Source organism: Diuraphis noxia, unplaced genomic scaffold (genome assembly GCF_037042655.1).
Source record: "Diuraphis noxia isolate RWA-SAM2 unplaced genomic scaffold, SU_Dnox_SAM2 contig0001, whole genome shotgun sequence".
NCBI lineage: Eukaryota > Metazoa > Arthropoda > Insecta > Hemiptera > Aphididae > Diuraphis > Diuraphis noxia.
The window spans coordinates 102,782,392-102,810,238 of NW_028301711.1; the positions used below are offsets into that span (position 1 = coordinate 102,782,392).

The 27,847-nt window shown below is 34.1% G+C and overlaps 3 protein-coding genes, 1 long non-coding RNA gene and 1 pseudogene across 4 annotated transcripts; 3 read left to right on the forward strand and 2 right to left on the reverse strand.

Annotated features, from left to right (window-relative positions):
* Positions 1-599: 599 nt before the first annotated feature.
* LOC149062966 (uncharacterized) lies at positions 600-920 on the reverse strand. The gene is made up of 2 exons (XR_016189335.1): positions 853-920; positions 600-743 (listed from the first exon to the last, which is right to left on the reverse strand). It is a non-coding gene; the product is annotated as an uncharacterized LOC149062966 (long non-coding RNA).
* Positions 921-7,252: 6,332 nt separating this feature from the next.
* On the reverse strand, positions 7,253-7,978 carry LOC149062967 (uncharacterized). Its single transcript, XM_089215464.1, has 2 exons — positions 7,934-7,978; positions 7,253-7,882 (listed from the first exon to the last, which is right to left on the reverse strand). The coding sequence occupies exons 1-2, from the start codon at positions 7,976-7,978 to the stop codon at positions 7,253-7,255; spliced, it is 675 nt and encodes a 224-aa protein (XP_089071590.1).
* A 10,495-nt stretch (positions 7,979-18,473) lies between these two features.
* Positions 18,474-22,064, forward strand: LOC149062968 (uncharacterized). Its single transcript, XM_089215465.1, has one exon. The coding sequence runs from the start codon at positions 18,474-18,476 to the stop codon at positions 22,062-22,064; it is 3,591 nt and encodes a 1,196-aa protein (XP_089071591.1).
* Positions 22,065-22,110: 46 nt separating this feature from the next.
* LOC149062969 (uncharacterized) lies at positions 22,111-23,631 on the forward strand. Its single transcript, XM_089215467.1, has one exon. The coding sequence runs from the start codon at positions 22,111-22,113 to the stop codon at positions 23,629-23,631; it is 1,521 nt and encodes a 506-aa protein (XP_089071593.1).
* Positions 23,632-25,685: 2,054 nt separating this feature from the next.
* On the forward strand, positions 25,686-26,814 carry LOC149062970 (uncharacterized; annotated as a pseudogene).
* The last annotated feature ends 1,033 nt before the right edge of the window (positions 26,815-27,847 follow it).

Below are 27,847 nucleotides of genomic sequence, written 5' to 3' on the forward strand. Positions count from 1 at the left end.
ATCATTAAAATATAATGCAACAATTGTGGAACCCTGGAACTCTCAAAAAAGAAAGTTCTTATACAAGTCCTAGGATTCCTGATCTTTGGTCATCCTAGGAGGTTTGGCAATGAAGGGGCATTTTAATATTGCCAAATACAGCCATTATTTCAGATGCTTTTAGGAAGCATTTATGGTCTATAATATAAATGCATATAATTTAAGACTCATTTAGGAAGTGTGTCGACCTAAATAGGCACCATAATAATATTTTGAGAGACTATTTCAGACTGTTTTGGGAATTATTTAGGAACTAAATATATGTCATTTTAGACTCAATTTGGCTTCATTTATGACTGAAATGGGTAGCAAATTAATGTTTCCAAATTACCCTTTATTGGGAAGGTATTGGGTAGTACCTATAGATGGTCTCAACTCGGACATCAGGAAGTCAATAGACTGCCTTGGAACCCTCATGGATGGTCTAGGACCAAAAAAGGAAGTTCCTGTATAAGTCCAATGATTCCTGATAGACCGTCCTATGACCTTCCTAGGAGGGTCTTGGTGTTGTTAGGGATATATATATATACTCGTATATTTTATTTATAATAAAAAATAATTTAACTAACCATTTTCATCTGCTTCTTATTTGTAGATTTTTTTTCATTCGTCTTCTCAACACCACGTTTTAAACTGGTTTTTGTTTTAGATGTTGATGCTAACGGTTTAACTTTAGAGTCAACGGATTCACTGAAATGTTCATTCTATGGAACATAATTTTTATATGTATGTTTCTTAATAATTATAACCATATCGTTGAGTTACGACTAACCTCCAATTTGTTTTTTGGTTTTTAAAAAAAACTTTACTTACCTCTGATTCTGAAGAAATAATTGATGTTCTATAAGACATTTTTGAGCTGTGTTGAAAACTGTGTTGAGGACTGAATTGAAATCTTGAAGACTGATGAACGTTAATGGTTTTACACTGGCTTTTTATACACAGATATTAGCCACTACCACAATAATTTTATATGCAAATGTTAATAGCAATGACTTGAAAAACCTTTCTACAAACTTGTTTTTTACATGAACACAAGTAGCATTATATGAATTATTAAAGAAACAGGATCTAAAATAATCACCCGCCTTGAAAATCAGATTTTATATAACAACGTTAATGACCTCAAAAGACTTTTCAACAAATATGTAATATCAGCAATAATAGTATAATATATATATATAATATAATATAAATTAGTATTAATATTATTAGAATCAAAAATAAATTAGTATGAACCGGATTCCAGATATAACAACGTTAATAGTTAATACCAATGACCTGAAAGTAATGACTTTTCCAAAAAAAAAAAAAATGATTATACCTATGAACTGGTTTAAAATATCAAACACAATCTAAAATAAATTAGAATGTATATATTCAAATAGACTTCTCATATAATAATGTAATAAGAATTTACATGAAAAGACTACAAACATGTTCTTACATGGACAAAAGAGAATGGCATTTTTATAAACTGGTATTAAGTAATATAATGTACAATCGCCTCAGGATTATGATAGATACCTAATATCAACGTTGAAAGAGAGGGTTAAACTCTAGTATAAAACACCAAATTTTTAAACTTAAAATCATCAGTTCACCAGCAGCTCAACAGTTCAAACGGTAACGGGTCACTTCCCCGTCACCATTTCACCGTCGAACATTTCCCCGTAAACACTTCCCCGTAAGACATTTTCCCGTCCCCGTAATTTGTAAAATATTGTATAATAATAATAATAAAAATTAATACCTTATTTGTAAATTTTGAGCAATAATTATAATAATACAAATTTGAAATTAATGCTACTGGTATACGTTATAACAGGCACATAAAATAATTTGTAAAATATTGTATAATAATAATAATAAAAATTAATACCTTATTTGTAAATTTTGAGCAATAATTATAATAATACAAATTAATGCTACTGGTATACGTTATTACAGGCACATAAAATAATTTGTAAAATGTTGTTAAATATTATATTTGTAAATTATGAGCAATGCCAATTAAATATTCATTGATATTACGTTCATGGTAAGAATTTACAATTTTTTTAATCCGTGTAGTTGTCTTCGTATATTTTTTCTTTTTAGCTACCTGTTCTTGCCCTGCTATTAATTGAATGATTTTTGCTTCCGTTGACCCTTGTTCTTTTTTTATTGTGTCTATCAATCGCCATATTGTTGGATGAGATGCACCTAACAATGACGAAAATGCTCTGTGCCAACCTTCGACGGAGTTGTTTGTTTTTGGCAAATCTGCAAGTGTTGCGTCGTATTGATTCCACAGTGCTAAACTAAATGTAGGTGGGCGTCGAGTTCTACGTCTATTTGGTCTGCCGATCCATGTATCTTCAAAGTAGTCTGTCAATGGAAACAATAGTTCTTCATTTTCTACAAAAAAACTTTGGGACATTAATTCGTCAAATTTTTTTTCGACGTCAGGTATCGGTACAAATGCTAAAGCCATTAGCTGTTTTACATTTAAGGCAAAGTCAGCATTTGAAATATATTTTTCTCGTATTTCAGGGATACACTGTATTTTTCTCCATATACATTGCCCAAAATGAAAAAAGCAGCCTCTTATTCGGGTGTCCTCGAAAACGTCTGTAATTGCACCTAAAAGCGCTTGTTCAAAATCAACCATAACACTTGCTGGCCGTAAATTTTTTTCCAAATTTAGAAGTTCTTTTATTATCTTAGTATAACTATCACGTGTTTTATTTGGCACAAGTGCAAACACTAACGGTAATACTGTGTCGTATTTTATTGAATGGATTGTAAGAAGCTGAGTAAAGAGTTGTGGGGATGACTTAAATGTACTATCAATAAACCAATGACACTGGTCAGATAATATTTTTAAATTTTCTTCAGTTAAAAACAATAATATTCGATTGATATCATCAGAACCACTATCATAGAGGAGGAAGGGTTTATTGTTTAATGTGAATGTATACGGGTCAATAATAGTTATTTCTGATAACGTTGACGGATTTACGGGAGGTGCATTTCTACAACGCCTTAGTCCTTGGACCGTTTTCTTCATTGTGGCTACTGAAGGTAAAGCGCCAGAAATTGCTTGAGATGATATAGTAGAAATAGTATTAGTAACAATTTGATGAGGAGTTGAAGTTACTTGACTGGATGCTGTCTTTTTCAACTCGTTAATAATAGTTTTAGTACTAATTTCTGTTATGTTGGGTGTGTGGTTGTGAGTGTTTTTATGCAGAATAACTTCATCATTTACTGTATGTGCCCGTCCACGACACTTGTACATATTATATTTGATGCATTTCCAATATGTTTTTTCATTTTTCGTATAGTCCTTTTCAAAAATATATTCCGAATGTACTAATAAATTTTTTCCTTTGGTACTTTTTACGTAAGTCATTTTAAAATAATAAAAAAAAAAATAGGTTTACTGAAAAAATCTAATGTACGTATTACGAATGTGACGGCGTATAACGAAAATAATATAACGACGCGACAGTTATCGAGACACTGTTAAACTATTTCAATTTGTTAGTTTTACTAATGCATACCGGATCCGTTTAATATCTTTTCGATTGATATCGTACATCGATAACGTGCCAATATCTTTATAGGTAATTTATATTTGATAAAACCTATAAGAATAAATATATATCTAAGTTAATTTGTCCGTACAAGGTGCAATATAAGCTATATAAACATTTATACTATCTTTATTTGTTATATTTTATATATATCCTTCTTTTGACGGAGAAATGCCCAACGGGGAAAATCGCTGGACGGGGAAATATTGGACGGGGAAACGGTAACGGGGAAATGTATTACGGGGATCTGTCCATGAATCGTTCAAACAGACCAAGAAGCTATCAGAACAGCACCATCCTCAACTCTCCAGCAAAACAGTTGCCGACCATAAAAAACGAAAAACATCTTCAACAACAGTGAATAGCAGCCAGAACCAGAAAACAACCATCAGTCAGACTTAAAAAAGAATACTTCAATACTAACTATGTAAGTACCTATTTTTTTTTATTTTATTAAAACTTTTAATCTTTACTCCTATTTTTTTTTAAAACTAGAAACAGAATTATCAATAACAATAATTTAAACACATCATCATATTATTCATTTTAATAAAATTGTTTTTCATGATAATATTATCTATGTTTATATGATAACATGCTAACATCATATTTATAAGATAACAGATCAGTTCACATCACGGACCACAGATATATAAAAATACTAGATAGCCGACTTCTATAGTACATACGTATAAAATAATGTCTCCAACAAAATGGCCGCCAATCGTTATCTAAGAGGTGACTGTTTACAAATTTAACTGATATGATAAGTGATAAGATACTATTTTGGAGGGCTATATAATGTTTTAAATTTTGTCGGGACTTAAGAAAATTTTTTTTCCAAATTATATTTATCTGGAACTATTTGGTTGGAGCTAAAATTTGGAACCTTTTATTATTTGTAAAAATAATTTTATATTTTAATATTATATTTTTTTAGGTATTGCATTTGCATGTAATTACATAGAACAATATGTTAATCGCGAGCTATTTATAACTATTTAGCAAGGCTGGGCATTAACGAGTTAAAAGTTAAAATTAAGTTAAAACGTTAAGTTAATTTTAATTAAGTTAATTAACTCGTTACTTTTTTTACAAATTAACTTTTAACTTAATAAGTTACTTTTTTTTAAGATTAACGATTAACTTTAAGTTAATTTTATTTAAAATTATCTAAATTAAGTTAATTTTAGTGCAAAGAAAAATGCAAATTATTAATGAGGTTTTTAGTATATTTTATGATTTACTATTTTAATATGAATTTCCTGTAGACGAAAATAATATGAAAAATAACTTTAATAGTCATTATATGGGCTATATAATATCTACCTACACGTTTATCATTATAAATTGTATTAATAATATTTTCAAATATAGGTTATACAGATTATCGTTTAAATGGGTTCACTGAAGTGGATGTCGAATGTTGTCGTGAACGTTTTTCCATTATTAAATAAATGCAATTATAATCGGCTAGTCCGAATTTGGTTCAACAATAATTTATTACCGGCATTATAACAAGTCACAACACATATAAAATGCGGAATTTAATAAATAATTGTTGTGACATGTTATTGGTGAAGCCTATAATAAAGACAACTAATAAGTAATAAAATGATAAAATATAAGTATACCATCATGTGTTAACCTTCGTAATATAAATTTATTACCCATTCAATATTTCTGCTTGGTATTTAATTAAATTTATATAAATTTAATTAATATGATGTATATTTCGCTTAAACTTTTACAGATATGAGTGAATAGCTTTTTATATACAAATATACTATATAATCAGTGGCGTCATTTGTGGGGGGGGGCAGGGTGGGCATTTGCCCCCCCCCCTTACAATTAGCGAGCCGCTTTTAGTCCGGATATAGGCCGGCAGCGGCGCAAGCCCGCTAGAAATAAATTTTTCAAATAAATTTATTCTTTATATTATATTATGAATTATAATTCTATTTTCAATGAGTATTAATGTACGTCCTATTACTCTATTATACTCATTATATACCTATATTATCTATGATTATACATATTATCATCTGTTCTGTGATACTATTATCTATCTAATCAGTTTTACTTTTCATTGTTTATTATCACACTATAAAGTTTAAAATTTAAATTACGAAGTGTAATTACCTAATGAGTAAAGACTTAAGAGTGTTTAACACGTTATATTTTTAATATTAAAACTAATAAATATATAAATTTAAGCCTTAAGGATGGAAAAAAGAAAAAATAATTTAATGTTTTATTTTAACAAAAAATCAAAAACAGCCAGATAAGGTATGAGCTTTTTGTTAAGGCTCAAAAAGATAAAAATCTTGATGTCATCCATTTAGAAAGATTGATAGAAACAAGATGGGCATATTGGTACACATCAATTAAAAAAATTAATATGCGTTTTTCTGAATTATTAGAAGTTCTTTCAGTTCTTAGTAATGAAGGTGATCAAACTGCAAGAGCTATTGGCATTTCAAATGAAATGTCTACTTTACCCTTCATATTATCCTCACTCTCCATGGAAGCTCTTTTACAAACAGTTCATTGTGCCTCACTAGGACTACAAAATTCCAATGTGATACAATCCGTGGCAGTGGATTTAATAAATAGTACAAAAGAGTCTATTGAACAAATGCGCAATGATACTTTTTGGGCAAATATCAATGACTCAGCAAAATTAATTGCTGTGAAAAATGGAATAGCTGTTGAAAATGGTAGAAGACCACTGACTTTGAACAAAAATCTTAACGATTTTTTTGTGCAATCAACTATGGGACATAGTTCTAAACGGTACATTGGTACTGATGATAATTTGCAATCAAACAATCCAAAATATTTGTTTTATACTGCAATTGACAGGTAATTTGTACTTTATAGAGCATTATCATTTATTAAGTATTCAATTTTTACACATTCAAAAGTATATACATTTTTATAATTTTAACTGCTTTAAGTGATAAACCCTGCTGATTAGTTTATATTATTTCTAAGTTAACTAAAGTAACCTATGTTAAATATGTAGCTTTTAAACTAAAATTGCACAGTAATGCATGGCAGTTTGTGATATGTTTGCACTATTTTTTGTTTTAGATTTGTAAATGAGTTGAGTCAACGCTTCAGTGACTGTAATAATGCTATTGTTTTAACTTGCTCCATTTTTCTTTCCTCTAGTCCTAATTACTTTAATCATAATTGTTCTTATTTAAAAACTTTTCTTAAACACTATCAACATTTTAACATAAATAGCCTCTTGCTTGAATCTGAATTTCGATCTGCTAAAGCCCTTATACAAAATTGATAAGTTGGTAATGATCAACGGGTGAAACAACGTAAGCGCGACCGGTTCGTTGACATAAACATCGCGGGGCGGGATCACAAGTTCACCGCGACACTCGTCAAGCGCTGATATTACCGTACCCAACATTTCTCCCCCAGTTGGAAGACCCAGCAACGTCTTCCAAAAGGAAAGTAGATGGCTAGAAGCTTCGTCTCGTCCTGGTGATCAAATTAAACAAACAACAAAAAAAATAACCTAGATGACAACAAATTTAAAAATAACAAATCGTGAAGAAAAAAGAAGGAAAAGTGAAAAGGAAAAGGTTTGCGTTTCATGAGTATGTTTGGACTTAAGATGAGACGGGAAGCCGGACTAGTTTTACCACTGGGCGTTTGAGGAATCCATCCTGGGTGCGCACGGTAACGACTCGTACTATCTCGTCCTGTCCCGGATGGACCATTGTAACTCGACCCATACGCCAGTCGGAGGGTTGAAGAGCAGGAGCATCAACAAGAACCATATCTCCTATATTCAAGTTTGTGTCTGGTTTCGACCACTTTTGACGGCCTTGTAACGTGGTGAGGTATTCGCGTGTCCATCTTTTCCAAAAAGATTGATGCAACTGTTTGATCAGTTGCCACCTCGTCAAACGGTTGATCGGTGTAGCAGTGATGTCCACCTCTGGAATGCTGAGAATTGGCTGGCCAATTATAAAATGTCCTGGTGTTAGCGCTTCAAGATCGTGTGGATCCGTTGATGCGAGTGTTAGAGGTCGAGAATTTAAGACTCCCTCAATCCGTGTAGTTAAGGTCTGGAACTCTTCATAAGTTAGCAACTGTGTACCAATTACCCGTTTAAGGTGGAATTTCACACTTTTGATGGCGGCTTCCCACAAACCACCAAAGTGTGGTGCTGCGGGCGGGTTAAAATGCCACTTACAGGGGAACCGTGAGGAGACTAGGTTCCGGGTGCCTTCATTCTGGAACAATAACTTTAGTTAATTTTACTGACCGGAATAAAATATACTGACCCGGGCTCCTAGATCCCCGACCGGGCTGAAATTTGCAGGGGACATACTTAGGTACGTAAACAATGATGTAGGTTCCGCGGTTCCGTCTATGTTTTTTCCATATTTAACATCGTCCAATCGTACACTTGAAAAAACTGCAATTAACTGCTGATTAATTTATAATCTAATGTACCTAATTAGTTTAATTTTTGATCTTGCTAATTTTGAATCTTGTCACTTCTAGGATAATTACATTATAAAAAATAATATATGGTACATGAGTAAATACTAAATAGATTTTTTTTTTTTTTTTAACCCAGATATTGCCCTTCACTTCCCTCAGTTTGGATCTGAAAACTCTCCTTAACTCTGCCTCATCTAGACCACTTATCTCTGAGTATGTTAAATACTCCAGGATATTGTATGAGGTCAGTTAACCCTTGAAATTTTTGAAAGACAGTAACATCTCATCCACACCAGTGTCCTCCTCAGAACTTGTTTCTTGATCAAGATATTCACTCTCGCTAGAGCTGTTGTCCGTCATTTCTTCACTTGAGATATCTGGTGACCGTCTAAGAACATATTCCTTACTTGTCCCCTTAACGATCTTCCATGTCTTATATATCTTGAGCAGAATCTTTAATTCCAATTCAAATGTGTCTGTATACACTTCTTTGGTGGGTGTCACTGGCTCTTCTATTTCCCTTTTCTGCTCGGTGCTGTGAGCAACTGACACCTCCGTTGCCTTGTAAGAGGACACAGTAACTGTGTTTACGGGGATATCTATAGCAGGTAGTATTATCTCAGGATAAACACCTATAGCTTCCTCATGGTTACCTATTGCATCTGTCAGGGCTGAAACTGTACCCACCACATCCTCAGGATATTCTTGCCTGAAAGTGGCCTCGGGAGTCAAATTATCTAGTCCAACAGGTGGTCGATCTGCTGAATTAAATGAGGATGATGACGGGGATGGGGAAAATGTCTGGGTAGGTACTAAGATCCGTTTTTTGTTCGGCTTTGGACGACCTTTAGACGAGGATCCTTTATTCACTCTAAAGCTAGATATGTCGCCTAATGATCAGAAAAGAATCTATCTGTATGAAAATTCACAGTTTTTTTTTTTTTCATAAATTGTGGTTACTTAGTTATTTTGAGTCTGTTGTATGTTTATTAGTTTAAATTCTTTTTTAAGAACATTCCTATCGTCTTATCTCTAGGTGTTCCCATCTTCGCTAGTAGTGCTACGAATACCTGTTTCACATCAGCAGGTATTGAGTTGGAATTATCAGACATATGTTTAAACACTCCCATGGGAGATGAGGGATCAAACACTACTTTTTCATTGTCTCCTTCTATCTCCATTTCCTTCAGCATCCGCTCCTCCTCTGCATCACTCTGGTTTCCGAATACAATAGTCGGGGAAGAGATAGTCCTGAATGCATAAGCAGCAAATATCGCTAAGTTAAGCGATATCATTAGTCCGTTTTCCGACACTACGCGAGCGTTGAATGACCTTTCATTCCCAAGTAAAGCACAGAAGATGGATACCCAGTTATGTAAATGCACATTCTCTGTTGAGGAGTATGGTGATCTTTTTGACAATCCTAATTCCCTCATATACGGAAAATACGAATCCTCCTTGCTGACCTTGCGGTTTTGTCGAGTTGTTATCCCTAAACCATGAGGATGGATATTCTGCTGATCCTCCTTGTGCTGATCCCGGTAATGTTAATTCCTTCACTTGAAAATCTTTGTCTATTATGCTGACCTTGAAATCGTCCATGATTATGATGGGGGGTGTGCTGTACCTTCTCGTGGTCCTCCCTGTAAGTAGTGGTATTCCTAAGGTGCTTTCTGATCTTTGAGATTGAATTTAGCTTAACATGCCACGAAACCAAACAACACAAAACCGACTGCCAGACGTCCCATGTAGACCTCCTGGCATACTCGGCAAAAACAGCCCTTCTCAGGGCTACCCTGACCCACGCGATATTCGCGTAAGCCATAACACAACACCTAACTAAATAGATTAACTATGTATAACTTTTACCGGTAAAAATATTTTAATTGAACACATTTATTTTGAATACAATAGGTAAAAACAGTAATAAATTGTATTTACAAAAATGAAAGGAACAGCGGAGTCGGCAAATTGCGTCCCCCAAAAAAGGCCATAGTTATATACTACGTAATTTGCGTCCTGGGATATTCCGATTTCCGATGTACAATTTAAAGATAAGTAATAATCTTTGAATGATCGATTTAGATAATAATAATATGTTCACTAATATAATATATTACTAGCAGTCAGTGTGCATTTGATCGAATACCTTATTTAATAACACATTTTTACTGACACATTATTACTAATTGCTAATAATATAATTTTTTAATTAAAAACAAAAAAAAAAAACAGCAAAACCAATATTCTTAATCATACCAATATTGATACTATTATATTGGCAGCCCTAAACTCTGAAAAATGAGAAGGAAAATACTGATTTTAATATTATTGATAAAAAATATTTGGGTAGGTAATAAAAATTATACCCAGGCCGCAATTTACGTATATATAAAATATAGCCAGGCCGCAATTTAGATATGTGCAAAATATGCCCGGGCTGCAATTTACATCGCCCCAGGAAGAGTCATAAGTTGAATGGATACTTAGTTGATAAATTATCATATCATACAATATTAGACATTCATTTTTAATCAAAAATCAGTAAAGAATTATAATAAGTAATTATAACTCTAAAATCGGGACCGAGCGTGCGGTGTTCGCGGTCGCCGGTCGGTTGGATGTTTCGGTGTTTGATTATCAATAACAATTAAAAATATCATGTTAAAAGTCTGTCTCCGATCATACAGAAATAGTTACGGAAATAAAATAATTTTAACCATGCCAACTGCTTTTAAGGTTAGGTTAGGTTAGGTTATCGGCCTTAAGTCTGAATAAAGTGTGTACTTTAAATTATTATGTCAATTAAAATTTTTATATTATAAAAATGTTTGTTGTATTTAAAATGTATAAAACATAAAATATCATATTTTTTTTACTTTATAATCTGTAATTCGTACTCGTATTAATTTATTGATATAATTAGAATTATCACAATATCCAGTGATGCGCCGATGCAGTCTGACAGGCAGGTGACAGTCTTGTGGGTTTGTACGTTAGCATATTCGATAATATGTTGTTATATTATATTAGTTATGTTTATAAATAAACTATTTTCGTCTTGGTACTCCGTGGACTGTGAGATATAGTTTATTATAATAAAACATCAGTTAATTTTTATTTATCATTGACAACTTGAAGGAAGGCGTTGTTCGGTACTCTTATAATCTTAACTTTATATAGGTAAGCCCAATCTAATTTCATTTAACATTATATTATAATAATGTTATAATATATTATAATATATTTATAAAATATATATTTTATAAATTATAATGACAAATTGCAATAGTTTTATTACTTTTATTATATTAGTATATTACAGGCGTACCGGTCTTTACCCTATATAAATGACTTTTTCTGAATTATATTTTTGAAATTTAGGTAATTTGTTCTTAATAATAGTATGTTCCTGTAAAACCACAAATTTTAAATTTTTCTATAGTTCTTGTAAAAATATTGATTATATCAGTATATTAGGTAATCATGTCGTAAGCAACGTAACATCATTTTGGTGATCTATTCTTAGAAATAAATTAATAAATGAATATTAATACTATAAACATTTTGCATTAAAATAAGTGGCGGTTTTGGAGGTGAGGAGATTAAAACACCACCTCACTTGTAATTTCAGAAATCAAAAAATATTTGTTTACTTTATATTTGTACAATTTATTTGAATTTAAAATGTCTAAATATTTATTATATAGATACATTAGATACAACAATTTAGAATATATTTTAATGGTAAAGTTATACGTCATGTAGTCTTTGATTCGGGGAATCATAAGTTCCTACACGGAGTAACAGGTAGAGAATTAAATACGTTAATTCCTCCATAATGTGTGATATGTAAGTTCCTGCACAAAAAAAAGGTACCTATGTTTATGTTAGTTCCTACACGACGGAAGACTGGTACATGTGTAAGTTCCTACACGGTAAAAAAACGTACACATGTAAGCTCCTACACTACGAATATTATAAATTATCAATATAATCTATAAAATACTGTTATACATTTTAACCCTTTATTCTATATAATATATAATTTATAAGCTATCTATCTAATTTAATTTAATAATTTTAAAAATAATAATGTTAATATAATAATAATTCATAATTGTAAAAAAAAAATATAAGTATTATAAATTATTAAATATTATAAAGAATTATATATTATATAGAATAAAGGGTTAAAATGTATGACAGTATTATAATATGATATAGGTAACTGATATTAGATTGATAACTTATAATATACGTACTTAGTGTAGGGACTTACCTTATTAGACTTACCTTATTCTATCGTGTAGGAACTAACATATGTATCTTGTTTACCTACTAGGTCACGTGTAGGGACTTACATTCGCCCTTTGATTCATTTATATTTTATTCTACTTTATGGTATATCGTAAATATAATAGTAAATTTATAAATAAACTATGCATTTAAAATAATATGAAACTTACCTATACTCCATATGCTTTCCTCGTAGGAAACTTCAATGATCAACGCTTCAATGTCAAACATTTTACTAGGGTCTAGGAATTAGGATAGCTAGGATAGGGAGGGTAATCATACGTCCCGTTTAAACCGGTATTGTCCTCTTTTATACATACAATTAATTAAAAAATGTAATTGTAAAATCAATCCGCTTAAAATTTAAAATTCAGTGTTTTTTCAAAATAAATAAAACCATTGTAATTTGTTTTTGTTCACTGACTAAAAATGTGAATCTATTTTATGTTTTTAATTTAAGTTTAAACATGAGTCGTTCTAACATGCCTGTGTTCATGACTTCTGCAACAGCATTAAGCGTAACTCAATATTTAGAATTGCTTAAATCGGATATTGATGAATTTCAAGTTTGCACCAGACCACCAATTTTGGCGAAACCATCAGAAATTTATATTTACAAAAATGCTGTTAGTAAGGAAGATTGGAGGGCTGATAGATATAGATGGGATAATTATGGTGACAAGCTCTTGCCCAAAACAGATCCAATCATCAAAGCTATATATTTTAAATCGTATGTGGTTGGATTAAAATTCGTCAAACGAGCATATACTCTTCTTAAAAACGGCTAACGTGATGAAAATCCGACTATTGTTTTAATCCATTATTTGGGTTCATTAGAAGGCGTTGAAGACATGCCCCACGGGAACCGTAAAATAACTAATCCAGAAAACGTCATTCCTTTCTGCACAACCGCTAAGTCACAATTATCTGCTCAAAAAGAACAGTTAAACATACGACCTAAGGAAGCTTACCGAAAATATTTAGCTAGTGCAGCAGACGAGCAACCAATCCTACAACCGATGATGGCACCTAAAAATTATAAACAAGTCGCTAATACCATAGCTCGTTAAAGGCAAAAAAGTCTCCTATCAAATGATGACATTTACGGTTTATATTTGCTGAATGAAGAGGTACCAAATTTTGTTCACCTAATGCAGGTCATACCAAACTTTGCTGTTGTTTTGTTTACGTTAAATATGATGACGTTATTTTTGAATATTTGTAATCTTCCAGAGGTTGTCCTTCACTATGATACAACTTTTAATATTGGAGATTTCTATTTGTCAATATTAGTCTTCCAGCACCCAATTTTTGAAAATGGTCATACTATTCCGTTAGCTTACCTCATGCACCACAAAAAGACTTATGCCGTGCATAAACTGTTTTTTGAAACGTGTAAGTCGCACTTAAAAAATGAAATTTTTGACATGAAAATAGTAACTGATAGGGAGGCAGCAATAACTAAAGCAGTTAAAACGCTATTACTAGAGAGCAAGTTATTTTTCTGTTGGAACCACATAATACGCGATGTCGAGTACTGGTTAAAAACTAAAAAAAATTCCGATATCGGTAATGTAATGGTGTACAAAAATAATGTGTGGGATTTATTAGATAGTGACACAGAAGTCGAATTCCATAAGAAGTATAACAAATTGTCATTAATGTGGAGTCAACAATTCAAAGATTATTTTCAAAAAAATTTATTTTATGACATTTTAACTAGCGCCAAGTGGATTCTTAATGATCCTTCAATAAATATTTACGAAGAAAGAACTGGGTTAACACAACACATAATCCTTCCGAGAGTTTTAATGCGGTTCTGAAACGACTATTCCAATCTGAAGTTCAAGCACAAATGTGCACAGTCTCCATATATCATTTGAGCTTACATTACGAAAGAGAAATTTGTCGAGGTATGTGCAAATTAGGTGAATACCAGTTGAAAAGTAAATATGTGAAGAATTTTTTCATGAAGCCTGAAGATATGGTGTATCCTGATTCAGTGATAGATTTGAAAAATATCCCATACTGCTTTAAAAACAAGGATAACTATATAAATCCTGAAGAAGATAAAGAAAAGGTGTCCACTGTCCAGTGTATTTTCTTTGGCTAAAATGCTAATTTTGGAAAACAAAGTTAAGCATTTGCCACAAGATGGTATGTTTCTGGTTGGTAACGATAAGTATGCCGTAAAGATGAACCCGGACGCGTATTTTGCAAATGTGGGTACACTCAGAACCGCTCTTCTATGATTGGTTCATTTGAATTTCGCGCTTTTTTTTATCACTTTACAATATCACATCATATCATATTGTCATTTTTTGTATTGTCTATTTATAATTTATCATAATTATTAATTACATTAAAGTATTTATGCAAATAATAGCAATTGCATTATATATTTATATTGTATATCAAGTCAGTATATTTACATATATTTTTCATACATTATGTACAAAGTGAAATACTGAAATTTGTGATACCTATTAATTAGTATGGTAAGCATATATTTATTTTTTATTTATATTGGCTACAGACTATTTGTATTAATTATGTTGCATTAGTAATATTTTTATAAATTATTAATTAGGAGGTTTTTGTTAAATCATTAATTAAGTACTTCGAAGACTTAAATTGTGAGTTGATTTTAATTCAATCAACAAAAGATGTATTGACACTTCGAACTACTATGGACAGTAAAGATGATGCTCAACAATTTATTAATCAATTTGGAAAGTTTGACGACAGCAACTGGATTGTTGGTAATAAGATCAATAAAGGGAATAATTGTCGGTCAGTATATTTTTGTTAATTAATTGATAAGTACCTATTTAAAGTTTAAAGCATGCTATTGTAAACAAACTAAAATCTTGTGGTTTATGAATTTTAAATTTCTTTTTTATATTACACACAACTAGTAACTACCTAATTAACAAGCACAAATAATAATTTGAAAATTTTCAATCACACTTGGACTTAGACAAAATAATAATTTAAACTCTCAAAAAACATAGGTAGTTTAGGTACTATAGTTTTCTTATATAACATTGTACATAAAAGAATTTATACAAATATTAGGTATTACAATGATTAAAGTACCTAAACCTGCATTAATATTAAATTAATTTATTTTTATTTTTGATTAACATAAATTTAAAATATTTATATATTACTTATAAATTATAAGTTATACTCATACTTAATACTTATTGTATAGTAACTTAGATACATTTTAAATTATTTATTATTTATTCTGTTTAAGGTTTATAATGCACAAAAAATGGCTATGCAGTTATAGTTCACACAGAAAAAGCACAAACAGCAAAAAAAATCAAAACTGTGAAGGATTTATTGATATTTTAATAAAGATGGTTACTAAGGGTTCAAAAAAAAAATGATGAGTATTTAAAAAGAGACCCCCCACTTAATGCTATCATCAAAATAAATCCTTTTCATAAGCATAACTGTGTTAGTGCCGATGCATTAAAACGCTTATTTATAGACCCAGAAGTGAAAGGTATTTTTTGGCAGTACTTTGCTGATGGACTATCCCCTTGTCAAGCAATAAAACAAAAAATATCAAGACTTCAAACACTACCAAATCACATTGTTAAATTAGCAAATGGTGCACTAAATCCCAGACCTTGGACAGTGTATAGGCTGTGGTATAAATATTTAACAGAAAATTATGGTACTGTAAAAGATCCCTTTGATAGACTGGAAGAAAAAATCCCAGAATATCTTAAACAAGGTTTTTATTTTGTGTATATATATATATATATATATAATATTTAAATTTCACCTTATTTCTATGGTATTAGTAATACCATAGAATTTATATATATAGATATCAAATTTTAAATTGTATTTGCAGGTGTAATTGTTAAAATAAATAAAGACAGTCCTTGGGTAGTTCTAATTGTTACATCTTTAAACCAAAGAGCCCAAAAATTACAGAGTAGCTCTGAAATAATTTTTCTTGATTCAAGCTCAAGCTGTGATGTTTCAATGGCCTCAGTTACTGTAATTTTAACTGCAACTAAAGGTGGTGCTGTACCAATTGGTATTTTGGTGCACATGCAACAAACAAGTTTAGCATATGAAAAAGGATTTAAAATGCTTAATGAGCATTTTCCCAATTGCTTTGGAGGATTAGAGGTAATGATAAAAATAAACAATGGACTGATATTTTGAAATTAATTCTAATAATTATTAACTAATTATAAACATTATTTTATTATTATTTTTAATTAGCTTTTTTTATATACTTTTTTAATTTGTATAGTTATACTAACAGCAATTTATTTTAATACAAAGAAATGTATAAGATTCAATTACATTTAATTTATGACCAATACCAAATAATTATTAAATATAAGATTCTTTATTAGATGCTTCAAAAAAAAAAAAAAATATTTCACACAACTGTTTAAACAATTATATAAAATAATATATACTTAAACATCAGTAGTAATATATTAGTAGACTATATTTGTGTTACAAACTTTAATCTTAAATAATTAATATTTTTTTAATTTCATACCTACAATAAAAATATTTCCATATTTCCTTATTAAGCTTGATAGTTTATACTTTTCAAATTATAATGATATATATTGTTTTTATTATTTAAAAGTTGAATTTAAAGGAAACATATCATTTTTAAATGTCTTCTTGTTCGAGCGCCTCAGTCGATGTATGGCCGATGCGTCTGTGAACCGGTCGTGCCGTTTCCCCGCCCGTCTAGCATGCTGTCACCGATAAGTGAAAACGCACGTCCGCCGTAGACTCTGTGAAACGTTGACCTAGTTAGTTACCCAACGACCTTTGTCAACGTACGGTCCGTCGTTCTGTCGTTGCGCTGGCCGGCTTGCGGTTAAGCGTTGCCTGTGCTTCTGTGATCGCGACTTGATTTGCCGTTCACGCGACGCGTGCCGCCATATCAGCGCCGTAATAATCGCATTATAAATATCCGTTGCCGTAACCTCCATAGGCTGTGTTTCGCCGCTCCGTTAATCGTATTAGTGTCTTTGATACGGTGCCCGGTCGTCCGACATAGATTATATTCACGTGTTGTTCGTGCGACCTGTGGTGATATTGTTATACGGTCGCTGTTTGGCAAGCAGCTGTGAATCGCCGGTAATACGCGTGCGTTCGGTTATGATTAAACCGAACCCACACCGGTAGTCTCTGATATACGTCATCTACTCATCTTAGCCGCCGCACCCAATGATGAGTGCTACGTGTGGACTCAATCGTCAGTGGTCATAGTGTCGCCGTACCTGTTATCAATTCAGAGTTGGCAACCACCAAGTGATCACCAACGGTCGCAGGAGACGCGCGTAATTATTGTCATAATATCTTGTGTTGTATTATTCTTTATCATAATCCGGTGTTGATTATTATTATGATTACCTATTATTACTATCATATGTGTTGATAGTACTATTTATTATTTACTTATTGATTATTTTATGTTATTACTTATACCTTGTATTCCTATTGATTGGTACTGAGGCGCCGGTACCGAGTCACTAGCGAATGATTATATTATTATTATTTCTTGTATATTTCATCAATAAATTATTGTATGTGCCTTGCCATACGTGCACGTTATATATCTCAGAGTATAGTTGATGGGGTCTTAGTCTGAAAATCCTAATATCACACTGGTCCTGGTATTCCTTTAAACTGTTGACTTTCGTTGATGTAGTCAATGAAGCCGACCACTAAATTCGTAGGAGCTTCTTGACTAAACATTGGTAGCAGAGCGTGGTTTAATTAATAGTATAGTCACATCAGCGATTGACACCAGTGAATAAATTTGGTTACTTGATTAGTGTGAGTACATGTTTGTGATTTTGGGTTGTTAGTTACGCGTTCTTCTGGGTAATTATTCTGTGTTGTAGTACGCACCAATTGGGATTGCTTCCTTTCTCAGCTCACACATTTATTGTGTATAGGTACTATTGTTTATGCACATTATATAACACCTTATTGCTTATTGGTGTTACATTATTATAGTAAAGTGAGTTTTATATTTAAATATTTTTTAATTTATATATATATTGAATTAATATGGTAGAGACAAGCGAAGAAAAGGCTGCTCGTGAGCAAAGACTAGCAGTTAGGGCTAAGACTATTTCAGTGCTTAACCGTGAAGGTACTATTAACCGAATTAAAGCATTAGCTACGACAGCGGCTCGTGTCAATGATAATTTAGAGCTGTTACCTAATTTTTTAATTGCTGCTGGTGATCTGGATTCATTATGGACTTCTTTTATGTCACATAATCAAGCTGTTTTGGATGCATTATTGGATTTGGATCTTACATCTGAGTTCTCTACACATTTAGAGACCGAGATTCGTTCTCTGTACATTAGTGTTGTAACTGTAGTTGAACAACACACACCTAAAAATGAAACTGTGTCATTGGACGGTAGTGCCAATGGGTCCATACATCATGTGCCTGGCAGCACCTCAGTATCCCGTCTACCAGAAATACCATTACCCTCTTTCAGTGGTGATTTGATCGAATGGCCTGTTTTCCGCGACAGGTTTCTTGCAAGGGTGGGTCACATTCCTAACCTGCCAAATATTGATCGGTTTTATTATCTCCTTGGTTGTCTTAAGGGCGATGCTCTTTATACTATTAAAAATATTGCGGTTACGGAGAATACTTATAACCTAGCTTGGTCCACATTATTTGAACGGTATGATAAACCTAGACAATTAGCGTCACTTATTGTGGACAAACTTATTTCAGTCCAGTCTCAGTCTCAAGAATCATTGGATGGACTGAAGCAATTTCTGATCCTGTTTTCCGATCAAGTTGCCATGTTAAAATCGTTGAATATTCCTGACTTGGGGGAGTTCATCCTATTCGCCTTGTCTGTTCGTGGCCTATCGTTGTCAACGCGTAAAGGTTTTGAGGCTGCTAATTCATGTGAATTCCCACTAGTTTCGGACTTGGTCACCTACGTCAAGTCACGTGTTGCAGTCTTAGAAACTGTCACACAATCGAGTAACGCGCGCAGTTACAACCAACCTCAGGATAGGACCAAACCAATTCATCGACTTGACAATAAAAGGTCTAAAGTTGCCTTGTTGTCTTCACACGCCCCGGTCGCATCTATTTCCAAATGTCTTTTTTGCTCTGGCGAACATTCTACAGTTAAGTGTGTAACCTTTTCTGACATGTCTATGGATGATAGATATCAAGCGGCGAAGGACCGTAAAATTTGTTTCCGATGTTTGAATTCTACTCATTGGTCGACTCGCTGTTTAGCGAAGACATGTCCCAAATGTAATGGTCGTCATCATGTTTTACTCTATCGCGATTTTGAAGCTTCCCGAAAGCCATCATCTTCCACTGATCCTCCAGCCGTCCACGTTGGGTCACTGGATCGGCCAACTGTTTTACTCGGGACCGCCCTCATACATGTTCGTGATTACTGTGGTCGCGCCCAACCAGTCCGTGCATTGATCGATTCGGCATCACAGGTCAGTGTCATGACCTTGGCGTGTGCGGATCGCCTGGGTTTAAAACGTTCCAAATGGACAGTGCCTTTAACGGGTCTTTCTGGTGTTCAAGTTCCCAAGTTGAATGGTGTGGTCCATTGTACCATCGCACCGCGGTATGATGAGAATACGAAAATCCAGGTGACAGCTTGGGTCCTGCCCACGATAACTACTAACATGCCATCTCGTCATCTGCCCAAGCAGTGCAAACTTCATTTTTCGCATTTGGCTCTAGCTGATCCTAGTTTTGATCTTCCGGCACCTGTTGACTTGTTGTTGGGAGCCGATGTGTTTGCCCAGATATTAGACGGAAAACGTGTTGTCATAGACAATTCATTACCCACTGCATTCGGATCTTTATTCGGGTGGATTCTAATCGGCCCTGTCCCTGAACAAGAGCCCGATCGAGTCTGCTCAAATGTTGTGTCACTCACGGTATCACTTGAGAATCTGGTCGAACGCTTCTGGCGTGTTGAAGAACCTGACTCTGCTCCAGTTACATTCACTGAGGAAGGCAAGTGTGAAACCATCTACTTGACCGAACGTGTGCGTGATGATAACGGTCGATTCGTGGTTCCGTTGCCCTTCATGGAATCCGGCAAGGAAGAACGTTTTTTTGGATCTCGACAAATGGCTTTGCGTCGATTCCAAAACCTAGAGCGGAAACTTCAAGCTAATCCAGCTTTGAATCAGGCATACTCAGCTTTTATGAGTGATTATGAATCACTAGGGCATATGTCTATCGCTTCCAGTCCTGGTGACTACTTCATACCTCACCATCCTGTCTTTAAAGGTGATGTTGCAACCAGTAAAATTCGAGTGGTATTTGATGCTTCGGCCACTACTTCATCCAACCGTTCCTTGAATCAGTGTCTTTTTACTGGTCCAAAGCTTCAGCAGGATATTGTTGATATCATGCTCCGATTTCGTATACATCAATTCACCTTCACAGCAGACGTGTGTAAAATGTATCGACAAATACTGGTACTTCCACAATATCGGAAATACCAACACATCTTATGGCGTGTGTCACCGTTGGATGAACTTAAGGAGTACCAACTGAACACGGTTACTTACGGAGTGAACTGTGCTCCTTACCTAGCGTTGCGAGTTCTGAAGGACCTTGCCGACAATGGTTGTGCAGAGTTTCCTGGTGTCAAACAGGCATTAACTCACCAAACTTACGTTGACGATATTTGTGTTGGCGCCGACAGCACAAGCCAACTGTTGACATTGAAATCTGACTTGAAATCTGTTCTGAGTACCGCTGGTTTTGAGCTGAAAAAATGGTCTAGTAATGATCCTCAGATTCTAGCTACTATTCCACAAGATGATCGTGTCCAAGGAATTTTACAGTTCGACGACCCTGAGGCAGGAGTGGTCAAGGTTCTCGGTTTAAATTGGGACTCATCCGAAGACACTTTTGGCTTTGAAGTCTCTTCTTCGTGTGATGTCATGACCAAACGCGCCGTTCTGTCAACCATTGCCAGAATCTTTGATCCAATTGGCCTTATTGCTCCAGTAATCTTCTATGCCAAGCATATATTGCAGAAAATCTGGAAGGCAGGTTTAGGTTGGGATGCGCCACTTCCGTCCGACTTGACTGAGGATTGGAAAATCTTTGTCCAAGATCTCCATACATTGACTAAAGTCAAGATTCCGCGTTTTCTGGCTACAAAAAATGGTTCCCATGTCCAGCTCTGCGGCTTTTGTGATGCTTCAGAGCAAGGCTACGCAGCAATCGTCTATCTTCGTTTGATTCAGCCAGATGGATCGGTCTCCATTTCCCTTCTAGGGTCCAAGACAAAAATGGCGCCCATGAAGAAGATCACTGTACCTCGACTTGAATTGTCTGCTTCTGTTCTATTGGCACGATGGATGGGTCGCGTCAAAGCGACACTTGAACTTCAACTCGTTATCACTAATGTTTTTGCCTGGTCTGACTCACAAATAGTTTTGTCTTGGTTGATCAATCCACACTCCTTGTTCAAAATATTTGTCTCTAATCGAGTGCACCAGGTGCATCAATTGTTACCATCGTGTAAATGGGGATATGTACGAACTGACGATAACCCGGCTGACTGTGCTTCGCGCGGAATGCAGCCCTCAGCCCTTATGCAGTTCCCCCTGTATTTGGTATGGGCCTAAATTTTTACGTCATTCTGAAGATACCTGGGACCTTTCACCTTGTATAATGTCCTTAGAAGAACTGCCTGAAACAAAAGGCGTTTCCTTAGCTGTGCAACTCGACACCGAGGGCGAATGGTTCTCACGTTTTTCTTCATACACCAACATGCTCAGAGTCGTCACATGGATGCGTCGTTTTATCGGATTATGTCAAGGTAAGACGTACTCCAATGCCTTTCTATGTCAATCGGAATTGACTGATTCCCTAACAGTTCTTGTCAAAGCGTCTCAATTACAGACACTGGGGAAATTGCTACACAATGTGCAGCATGATCAAGCGCCACCTCGAACATTTGCAGTGCTCCGCCCATTCATTGATCCATGTGGTTTGATTCGTGTCGGTGGTCGTTTGGCACATGCTGATTTAACAGAAGCTCAAAGGCAGCCAATATTACTGTCGAAGACATCTTATCTTTCGTTACTTATTGTCCGGCATTGGCACCTTGTGACGTGCCATTCGGGACCTAGAGTTATAACAGCTTTAATCGCTCGTCAATTTTGGATTGCGTCTGTGCGGTGCGTGATCAGGAAAGTCATTGGCTCATGTACCATATGTGTCAGAGCAATTGCTCAAACTCAAACTCCCCTCATGGCTGATTTGCCCGCGGTACGTGTTCAAGCTTGCCGACCGTTCTCCCGTGTTGGGATTGATTACGCTGGTCCCTTGCCAATGCGCGAATGCCGCTTGCGGAAGGCAAGACAATATAAAGTGTATGTCGCTGTATTCGTATGCATGGCCGTGAAGGCGGTGCATTTAGAAATAGTATTGGACTTGACTACTGATGCGTTCTTGGCCGCATTCGATCGTTTCGTTGCGCGACGTGGTCTTCCTCACGAAATATTTTCAGACTGCGGGACCAATTTTGTTGGAGCGTCAAAACAATTGCGTCAATTAGTGAACAATCCTGAAAATCATCACAGACTGTCTTCCCACTCTGCGTGTACGTGGATTTTCAACCCACCAAGTGCTCCGCACTTCGGTGGATTGTGGGAAGCTGCCGTACGCTCGTTCAAGACTTTGTTAACCCGTGTCATGGGTAGTCATACTCCGTCACTCGAGGAACTGTCTACCATTCTATGCCGCATCGAAGCGATCTTAAACTCGCGGCCACTCACTCCGATGTCATCGTCGCCTCTTGATCTCGGCTACTTGTCTCCGGGACACTTTTTAATTGGACAACCTCTGCTCGCTGTTCCTGAACATCATATACCCGAGGACAGCCGGAAAATTGTCAACCGTTGGAAGTTACTTCATCAGTTTCACCAGTCGTTTTGGCGTCGATGGTCCAGTGAATACCTGTGCTCATTACAGACACGAACAAAATGGACAAACAATGTTCCTAACGTCAAAGACGGAGACATGGTCGTGATTAAAGACAACCAGAGCCCTCCTACAGCTTGGCGTCTAGGTCGGGTCTTGAGTGTCATGCCTGGAGCTGATGGCGTTGTGCGTGTAGCTAGAGTGTTGACGGCCCAGGGTGAGCTTACCAGGCCAGTTGTAAAATTGGTGCTGCTGCCCACAGAGTAGTTGCCTTTTTTTTTTTTTTGAATTTGAGTAATTTCGTGTCCCATGTTATTTATTTGTGCTTGCTGTGTCGGGGTAATTGAGTTATTCTATTCCTTAGTGTCTGCCTGCTGCTCACCAACCATTCTGGATTGTCAGGTTGACCACATCAATTATACTCGGGGCACACCCTGGCAAACCAGGTTAATTGTTAAACTTTGAATTTTATTTATGTTATTACTCATGTGTTATTTATGATGTCATCACTTGTATTTATAATCTCAAGATTTTGAGCTATTGTACTATTATCTTATTATTTTTTTTCGTACCAATGTCAGGCTCCGCGACCGTTGCTCGTTCTCAATCTTCAATGCTCCAGCGCCTGCCACGTCTCATGAAAATCAGGGCTTTTCATTGGGGGAGGATGTTCGAGCGCCTCAGTCGATGTATGGCCGATGCGTCTGTGAACCGGTCGTGCCGTTTCCCCGCCCGTCTAGCATGCTGTCACCGATAAGTGAAAACGCACGTCCGCCGTAGACTCTGTGAAACGTTGACCTAGTTAGTTACCCAACGACCTTTGTCAACGTACGGTCCGTCGTTCTGTCGTTGCGCTGGCCGGCTTGCGGTTAAGCGTTGCCTGTGCTTCTGTGATCGCGACTTGATTTGCCGTTCACGCGACGCGTGCCGCCATATCAGCGCCGTAATAATCGCATTATAAATATCCGTTGCCGTAACCTCCATAGGCTGTGTTTCGCCGCTCCGTTAATCGTATTAGTGTCTTTGATACGGTGCCCGGTCGTCCGACATAGATTATATTCACGTGTTGTTCGTGCGACCTGTGGTGATATTGTTATACGGTCGCTGTTTGGCAAGCAGCTGTGAATCGCCGGTAATACGCGTGCGTTCGGTTATGATTAAACCGAACCCACACCGGTAGTCTCTGATATACGTCATCTACTCATCTTAGCCGCCGCACCCAATGATGAGTGCTACGTGTGGACTCAATCGTCAGTGGTCATAGTGTCGCCGTACCTGTTATCAATTCAGAGTTGGCAACCACCAAGTGATCACCAACGGTCGCAGGAGACGCGCGTAATTATTGTCATAATATCTTGTGTTGTATTATTCTTTATCATAATCCGGTGTTGATTATTATTATGATTACCTATTATTACTATCATATGTGTTGATAGTACTATTTATTATTTACTTATTGATTATTTTATGTTATTACTTATACCTTGTATTCCTATTGATTGGTACTGAGGCGCCGGTACCGAGTCACTAGCGAATGATTATATTATTATTATTTCTTGTATATTTCATCAATAAATTATTGTATGTGCCTTGCCATACGTGCACGTTATATATCTCAGAGTATAGTTGATGGGGTCTTAGTCTGAAAATCCTAATATCACACTGGTCCTGGTATTCCTTTAAACTGTTGACTTTCGTTGATGTAGTCAATGAAGCCGACCACTAAATTCGTAGGAGCTTCTTGACTAAACACTTCTATTTTAAGAAGTAGAAATAAAATTTGATTTATGGATATTAAATATTTTGTCTTAAAAAAGTATCAAGACTTAATAGTAATACAAACCAATCTGCTTTTGATTATTTTTAAGTTTTGAAAGCAGTAACATTAATTATATTTTCTAAAGTAAAAACCTTTGTTATTTTAATTTGGGTTTAGTACCCGAAGATAATTATGACTGATGATTCTGTTGCCGAAAAAAATGCCATTAAAGAAGTTTGGCCCTCAACAACTCAATTGCTTTGTCTATTTCATTTCATGCAAGCAGAATGGAGATGGCTAATGTCAACTGGAAGTAATGTATTACCTACACAAAGGCAACATTTGATGAAGCTTTTCAAACAGGTATCTATAATACTCTAAATGACTTATGCTGAACTTATTATAAAAATAACTACTAGGTACCTATTGTATTTTTTAGGTTGTGTATTCTAAAACTGATGAAGAATTTCAAGATTCTATAAATAAAGTAAATCAATTAGAAAATAATCAAAAATTTAAAGATCGTTTGCATGACAATTTGAAAAGAAGCAATCAGTGGTCAATGCTTTATAGAATTAGTAATCGTCTTATAACACGAAATCATCAAACAAACAATTATTCTGAGGCATCTATTCGCATTTTAAAAGAAATAATTTTGGAACGCACAAAAGCTTATAACATAGTTGCACTTATTGAATTTATTGCTATAATTTGGGATAAATATTTTATCAACTGCTTATTAGATTTTGCTTATAACAGAAGATCAAAAAGCCATTTCGAAATGCAGCTTACCCGAATGTCAAAGGTTAGGTTTTCTGAAAAAACATTTTCCAAACTCAAAAGGATTTCCAAATTGTCCAGTAGTTAATTGTAATGATCGCTATAATCTAGCTTTGCTTGCTCTTGGTAATGAGTGTCCACCGAAACCATTTTTTGAAGTAATGTATACTATAAAACAAAATGTTCTCAATACAATATTTAGAATAATTATGATGCAAACTTCATAATTGCAGGATGTTAATGAACTATCATCTCCTCAAACATCTGTGATGGAGAAAAATATTTTAGTTAAACAAACTAAAACAGATGTGTCATAAAATAATGAAAATAACTGTAGTTCATCAAAAGACCAACCAAACTCATTCGATACTTCATTTAACGATGTACCAAGGCAGCAGTTAGGTATTAACAGAAAAATTTTCAAAAAAGTGGACAGAATTTTCAAACGCTATAAATAATCTTGGACTTGTTTTACAAAAAGATGTTTCAGAAGCATCAATCAAATATTTAACAATTTTAACAAAAAATATACAAAGTAAAGTTACTCCAACTCAAGCTGTTGATTTTGTTATTAAAAGTGCTTCTAGGTAAATGTTTAATAATTAGTAGTACTAGGTATATAATAAATATGTTAACAAACATACAATTGTATTATGCTGCTTTAATTGTTTTTTTATTTATTACTTTAGTTCTAAGCAGGGAAGACGTATTCGTGTTCAACCTACTTCAGTGGCTAGGAGATGTGGAAACTACAAGGGTGCACATCGAATGAATGCAGGAAGACCTCCTACAGAAAATTATTCCGCAGCTGGTAGACATACAAATACCAAAAAAAAATCAAACAGCCGAAGCGTCTTCATAATTTAACACAATGTTTAAATTTGAATATAAATAATGCCAAATCTCACTAGTAAAACAATAAATTATTAAATAATGCACTATTTTTTTCTGGTATACTATTTTTCAGATATATAGTTGAAGAATTCTTGATATTTACAATATTTGCTCTCTTTAAACAATAAATTTTTAATCATAATTAATATTTACAACATTACCAGCTAACTTTGTTCAGATTTAGAATATAATTTAAAAATAATAATATAATGAAAATAGTATGGTGAAATATAATTTAATTTATAATAAATTAAAACATTATTATTTATTTATTTTATAGTTATTTTTAATTTATTATTATTTATAGTTATTATTTTTAAAATAAATTGTAAATGTTCTTAAGCTTTCAGTATCTATTGAAAAGTTTTCATATTTTATGTTTAAAAATTCATAATTTATTAAAGAAGTGTTATGAAGGTACTTCCATCATAAGTACCTACATTCACTATTTATTATTAAATTGTCATTTTGATTAAGATTATATATAAAATTCATAATTTAAATCCTTGTACCTAGTATTTTAATAGAGATTTAAAAAATACATCCAAATAATAATTTATGCAGGAGTAAATGTAACAAAATACCAATAAAAAAAAAAATTATTCAGTATTATTGTTTTTTTCACATTAGGTTTAATATTATTACCATACCTACTGATTTTTAACAATTTCTTAATGTATGATAATAATATTAATGTTTGACAGTTTTGATTATTTTATAAGAAAACTATAGAATAAGCTATCTTTTCTTATAAAATAATGAAAACTATCAAACATTAATATTATTGTCATAAATTAAGAAATTGTTAAAGTCAGTAGGTAAGATTACCTATACTTTATTTTTTAAGAGTATAAAATATTATTTTGTTTAAGTCCAAGTGTGATTGCAAATTATAATATTTTGTTCTTCAGAATTGCGGTAGGTTAGTTAGTGTGTTAAATAAAATAGAAATATAGAAATATTAATAAAAATTATTTAATTTACAAGATTTTAGTCTGTTTATAATAGGTACCTATTCAATAGGTGATTTAAAAAATATAATATAATATA